Below are 6,722 nucleotides of genomic sequence, written 5' to 3' on the forward strand. Positions count from 1 at the left end.
AGAAGGAAATTGCCAGTCTCCAAAATGAGCTCGCCTCTCAGAGAAATGCTTTTGAGCAACAGAGGAAAAAGAACAACGTAAGGAAATTCTTCCCCCGCCTCCCCAAAAAAGCCCCAAACCCCAAAGAACAACCAAACCCATGTGCACAGCACTCCTCAATGCCCAAGGCATTCTGCTGAGAATGTTTCTGACAGTTGTCTGCTGTATTCTGTCCCCTGGACACTCTCCTCTTGCCTTGGGAGTGACTGAGCATTCCTTTGCTGCTCCAAGTGTCATCAGCTCTCTGATGAGTTGCTGATTTGCTGAGAGGGAGGAGACTTGCCAGGGGACACATCCTGTAGCCAGTTCTTGAACTTGGATTCAAGCCTTGTTCAGAAAAATGTCCTTTGCCCAGGGAAGAATGGGTTTGAGGAGAGTGGGAGGATGAGGGAGGCTGTGCTCTGACCATGCCCCTGTGATCTTTGTGTGGGCACATGGGAGGAGGATCTGGGCTCTCTGATCTGGCTCCTCTCATTCCTGAGAGTGACTGATGCTGATCTGCTGAAGGAGGTGAAGGACAGTGAGCCATTCTCTACAGCAGCCTCTGATGGTGCAGTACGGGTTGTTTGTGAGTGGAAGTAAAGGTTGTATCTTCCATCACAGAGCTGTGAAGTTACCTCCTTGTAATACTTTCCCTGTGCAGGGCAAGAGAATGGTGTCTTCTAAATTACATGGAAGCAAGCTGTTTAAACACAGGGTTTTTTAACTCCCCTGTCTCTCCTTGAGAGCCTATGAAGTCCAATGAACACCATGCAATAAGCTTTACTGCTTAAAAGTGGGACAATATAAGGAAGATGGCACAAGTTAAATATCGAGAATGTGAGCTTTTGAGCAAGCAGTGTTGCATAAGAGCTGAAACAAAGTAGGGAGAAGGTAGCTGGGTGTTCTCAGAAGGCAGATGAGCTGGAAAGGTAGAACATATGTGCCTGTTTCCTGGAGAGCTGCAAGGTCTAAGTACCCTTTGTGGTGCAGGCAGAGATCTGGCTGCTGCTAAAGGCAGACCATGCCTCTAAGGTCACAGCTTTCCACATCTCACTTCTAGCCAATCTTGTTTTTATGTCCTGTAAAACAGCCCTTAGGATAGGAGGCAAACAGAAGTGATGAAGTAAAACTGGTGTAGGTACACACTAGGATTTGGATGTCACTTTGTGTGGTGAATTAAAAAAAAAACAAACAAACAAACAAAAAAACAGCCTTTCAAAAATAGCCCTTTGCTGAAGCAGATTGCTCTGAGGGTTGGAAAGAAAAAAAAAAAAAACATCTAAATCCCAAGCACTGTAATCTCCTCCCTGCAAGGCTTGCCATCCTTCCTAGATAAGAGCTGTGAGGCTCTTTTTACAAGAGCTCTCTGGCTCCTCATTGAGCTTACGTGTTGACATCTTGTGGAGTACACGTTTGATGACCTCGCCAAGAAAGATGCAGGAGCTCAGCACGGCATGATGGTGTTGTCATGTGGTTCTGGTGAGATCCCAAAACCTCTCAGAGGGTCTGGTGAGCAGTAAACCAGCTTTGTTTTGGGGTACAGTGGAGAGAGCTGCGTGGGTAAATGCTGTGAGCCAAGGCCCTGAGCTTTGTGTTTCTAAAATCAGCTCTGGCGTGGTAGGTCTGGGCTGAGGCTCGAGGATCTACGCAGCTACGTCTGGTTGCAAGATCAGGGGCACAAATGTGTACACCTCCATGTATACTTGGGTCCATGCTGGGTTCTGCCACGCGACATGCCTAACACTCTGTTGTGTAATCTGTGGTTTGGTGTCTGTGTTCCTCACTACTTTTGAAAACTTCCCTCTTTCTTCTCACAAGTGCAGTCAAAGTGTGGGGTCACCGCAGCGATACGTTCTGCAGAAACACTTGGATCGGTTTTGGCCCTGGGGGCAGGTTGGGCAGAAATTGGCATTTTTATTTATTTTTTCCCCCTCCTTTTTAATTCAAACTCGTTGAAGATCACACTCGTTTTTGCTAGTGTATGTCCTCTTACCCAGCAAAATCATCGTGCAGTAACCAGCATTTAAATGCAAATGGTGGAATGTAATGCAAAATATATCTCTGAAGTAAAAACAGTTTGAATATTGGCTGAACTGAAATCATTCTTTCTAAAAATGATTAGGACCTTCGGGAGAAAAACTGGGAAGCAATGGAAGCATTGGCATCAACTGAAAAATTGCTGCAGGACAAAGTGAACAAGACTGCCAAGGTTGTAATGTCAACTGCTAGAGACGATGCGTTAAGCTAGAAGCAGATCTGCAGCTGTTTTTTTAAATGAAATGGAGGCATTTAACTTTTACTGCAGTTTAAATATAGTCTGAGTGATCATTCATACACTCTCACCTCTGCTTCTTCCTGTTGTCTTTAGGTTTCTTTTTTTGTCCTTAGTTTGTGAGCATGCTGACTTTTGATTTCTGTTTGCATAATTGTTAGAGCTGTTGTGAACTTTTTTTTTTTTTTTTACTTTGTGGGGAGCTCTAGAATAAAAGCTGTGCTGCTGAGCAACCTGCTTTCATCTACTGGGCTTTTGCTGTGCTTGAATAAGTTTATTTGACCTGTGAAGAACTAGAACTAGATTATTATTTAAAAACCTGTGAGCTTCTTGGGAAAACAGTGTCACCATGGCTGTGAATTCCCTCCTTGAAAGCACATGAGACTGGACAGGTCTCCTCAGAGCCAACGTTCAAAGTGATACTGGGCCTGAATTGCTCTGAAAGGAGCTGGTCTTCTCTGTGAGACTGAATTGATGTTAATTGTCACTGTGAAAATTTCAAAAAAGGCATCAAAAGAACTGTAGAAGCAGAAGTCGGGTAGCTAGAAGCAGAGGAGCTCTGGTTTGGGATTGTGTGTCTGTGTTCTGGAGGTGTCTCTGCCCAGCCCTGCCTTCACTGAAGTTGTGTACCTGCTTTTGCTCTCTGCTAATGCTTGCCTGCTTTCTCTTGCAGTCAGAAGACTTCAGCAAACAGCCATTTGCCACTTCTTGGTGGTTCCTAAATTGCTGAAAACTAACACACTTAGCACAGCTTCCCAGCCTAATGTCTCCTGTCCGTTTCTGTCTCTGAACCTCGAGCTACTAATGCCACCCATCTCTTGCAGCAGAGGAACTCAGAGCAGCAGAGTGCAATAACACTGGTCTCTAAGGACAAAACCAAACCCAAATACTAGCGGAGGAGTTTTGCTGAAAGCTGCTTTCTGTGCAGGGTTTCAGGCTTTCTTTTAAACTTCTATGGGAGCCTGAGAATCCTGTGGCTAAAATAAACCCATCTGCCACAAGCACAGCAGGCAAACGACCTGTGGCTGGGCTGCTTTTAGTGTTAAATAAATGGAACAATACATCTGTGGTGCCCTTGGCTCCGTGTATTTATATTTGCAGAGGGATGACAAAGAAAACCTGGAGATTGTCACACAGCTCTAATAATTATTTCCTGTTGCATCCAAGCTTGGGGAAGGAGGATGTGAAAGGGTCTCCCTCTTAAATACTGACAAGTAATGTTTAGAAAATAGTCTTGCTTTCTTGGCCTGGTTCAAATGTGCATTAACACAAAGTTTCCTTTTGATATATCCTCTGATTTTGATGTGGTGCTGTTAATTTATGGTGATTTCCCCCTCTCCCCCAAATTTGTTTAAAATAAGTATGAATTCTTTAAATGTTGTTAATTGACTGAACTTCTTGGTTTTGAGATTGCTCATCTTGAGTGGCAGGGTTGGTGTGATCTGTGGATACAGTTACTTAGCACAGTGTAATTTCTGCACAAGCAGGCTGGATTGGAGGAGAACTTAAGAAAAGCTTAAGCACGAACAAACGTGAAGGCCAAATTTTGAAACAATTCAATGTCAATCTTTGAAGCAATTTACTGGCAATTTTAGAGACTGTAGCACCTTTTTCACTTGAAAAATGACTTTTTCTGGGTTAAGTAAGTTACTCTAGGCATAGCAGGGGCTATTACCAAGTCTTTGGAACATGTTGCCTAATTTCACATGAGCCCTTCTTTTGGTTTAGGAGAAGCAGCAGCATTTGGAAGCTGCCGAGGTGGAGACACGCCAACTACTCCAGAAGCTGTTCCCTAAAGTCTCTCTTCCTTCTAACGTGGTAAGAGGAGGGGGCTCTTCCTACCCTACAGCTGGGGAGCTCTGGTCCTGCTGCACTGGGCAGTCTGGAGTGTTTCCCCATGGTCCACTCTGCCCTGAGGCTTTTACAGTGGGATCTGAGTGTCTTCTGTTGGTAACTCCTGTACTCGCCAGCAGCAGAGAGGTTACTTCAAGAAAAGTGTTAAAATGAAAAAAGCTATCTTGTGGTTTTTTTTTCCTTTAATTTTAATACTGCCCCAACATCTGATTCACCTGCCATTGTGTCTAACTCAGTTGATTTTCAGGGATGGATAGGGACTGCTGCGTGTTTACTCATTGCCTGGCACAGTGGGGATCCATATCTTCCCCAGAGGTGCTGTGTTGCCCGTGCCAGTTCATACAGTTCAGGAAGGTTTGTTTTATTCCCCAAGTTCCTTTGAAAACCACAGATTTTCACTTTTACATTCTATGTGGCTTTTGGTTGTTTGCGAGGGAAGTGCGCTGGGTTTGTATGGTTTGGAGTATGTGAATGATGTGAAGTGAAGCTGGGAAAATGGGGCCTGTGCTTCATTTGTAATGTCTGGAAGCCTTAAATATTCATATCTAAAACTATTTTCAAATGTGCTGAAGTTAATCTCCTGATGAACAAGGAAGAGTCTTTGAAAATACTGTTTCTGTGAGGTTATAAACCAGTCTTCCTAGTGAGATCCCTGGAATTATGTAGCAAGCATCTGCTTTAGCTGCTCAAGGGATTTTGGAAAAGATTCTCAAGTATTCAGATGCTTCTTGTAGAGCCCTGACAGTTACAGGGAGACCTCTGTCACCCAGTTGTACTTCAGCACTTCCAAGCCTCTGTGGACTGCATGTGTCCCATAACCTCGTGCTGCTGGAGTGCTGCCTGCTGACTGTCAGCTTGGCTTGCCTGCATGTGGTACTTGCAGAACAAGTGTTGCCAGGCTGTGGGTTAGCTCTGGGGGATCAGGGACACTGCTCTGTAAGCTTGCAGTTGGGAGGCAAATATCCTGGAGGTAGATTTATTGAGGTTATTCTCAGCTTTAATCAAATGTGTTTCCCAACAGAGCCACAGTGAATGGATATGTGGGTTTGAAAAGATGGCTAAAGAATACTTGAGAGAGGCTTCAGGATCTGAGGATGTCAAGGTAGGCACGGATGCCACACAGCTTCCTTGTGTGTGGCATGGGGCATTTTCTGCTATAAGTCTTGCAAATTGTGCTCTGGATTGTGAAGTTCAAATCACAGGTAAACAGGTTACAAGGAAATTGTTTTATGGGTATTTATATCTTGTAAATCAGAAATGTATTTGCATTGTTGGAAAGCACCTTGTGGAGTTTTGAAAACGTTAGTGAAATTCAAAATCCCTGTTCCCTTTTTCATAGAACCATACAATCATTTTGGTTGGAAGAGACCTTTAGAGATCGAGTCCAATCATTAACACTACTAGGTCACCACTAACCCATGTCCCTCAGCACCACATCCAAATGGCTTTTCAGTCCCTCCAGGGATGGGGACTCCACCACTGCCCTGGGCAGCCTGGGACAGCCCTTGACAACCCTTTCAGGGAAGGTGTTTTTTCTAATATCCAACCTAAACCTTCCCTGGCACAACTTGAGGCTGTTTCCTCTTCTCCTGTCGCTTGTTCCTTGGGAGCAGAGCCCGACCCCCACCTGGCTCCAGGCTCCTGTCAGGAGCTGTGGAGAGCCAGAAGGTCTCCCCTGAGCCTCCTTTGCTCCAGGCTCAGCAAACCCTGAAGTAATTTTTCGAGTAATTGCCTTTTTTTTTTTTTTTTTCAAGTGACTGAGAATTAGTATGGTAACTCATGCAAACTTTGAGATGGAATGTTGGGAGCTGTGGGTGAACGCTGCACTCGCTGTTGTCTTCGCATGAGTTAGGAAGACAGACCTGCCAATGTGAATATTAACCAGTTGGCTTGCTGAACTGAGATAAATAATGGAACTTGAATCCATCAGCTGAGACGTGACTCTCCTGGTCCCTCCTCCCTTTCCAGGCCATGGAGCAGAAGCTGAAGGAGGCTGAGGAGATGCACGTCCTGCTGCAGCTGGAGTGTGAGAAGTACAAGTCGGTCCTGGCAGAGACGGTAAGCAGGGTGCCCGCTCCCTCTGCCTGGAGATGTGCCTTGCAAGCTGCCTTTCTTCTCCTGTAAGCTTTCAAACCCCGCTCTCTTCTTAGGAGGGGATTTTACAAAGGCTACAGAGGAGCGTGGAAGAGGAAGAAAGCAAATGGAAGATAAAAGTTGAAGAATCACAGAAGGAACTCAAACAGGTATTTCTGAAGATCTGCTTTGTGCAGCAGCCAGGCAGTTTCTGCCTGAAATCACAGAGGGCGTTTGGACACTGTGAAGGCAGGTGTAGAACAGGCCAGGCTGCCTGGTTGGATATGTGCATGACCAGTGGATGAAAAAGGTCATCTGCAAACAGTGTGATAGGACTGATCCCTCCTTATTACAAAATATTCTTGGTGCTCTGATTCTTAGCTTCCTGCCAAGAGTGACTTTTATTTTTTTGAGGAATGTATTCTCACTTAAAAAAAAACAAACCCAAAACCTAGAAAGTGGAGGAACTGTTGATATCTTTAGATTTCTGTGTCTATTCCTG

The 6,722-nt window shown here is 44.8% G+C and overlaps 1 protein-coding gene across 1 annotated transcript in view; it reads left to right on the plus strand.

Moving 5' to 3' along the window:
* Positions 1-6,722, plus strand: part of KTN1 (kinectin 1 (kinesin receptor)) — a 55,039-nt gene that overhangs the window by 35,664 nt on the left and 12,653 nt on the right. Inside the window, exons 29-34 of the mRNA XM_008939335.1 lie at positions 3-77; positions 2,144-2,230; positions 4,022-4,111; positions 5,169-5,249; positions 6,116-6,205; positions 6,298-6,390. Of these exons, the coding sequence (XP_008937583.1) occupies positions 3-77; positions 2,144-2,230; positions 4,022-4,111; positions 5,169-5,249; positions 6,116-6,205; positions 6,298-6,390 (516 nt within the window). The remainder of the gene's footprint in view (positions 1-2; positions 78-2,143; positions 2,231-4,021; positions 4,112-5,168; positions 5,250-6,115; positions 6,206-6,297; positions 6,391-6,722) is intronic.

Source organism: Merops nubicus, unplaced genomic scaffold, assembly GCF_000691845.1.
Source record: "Merops nubicus isolate BGI_N331 unplaced genomic scaffold, ASM69184v1 scaffold6150, whole genome shotgun sequence".
Taxonomy (NCBI): Eukaryota; Metazoa; Chordata; class Aves; order Coraciiformes; family Meropidae; genus Merops; species Merops nubicus.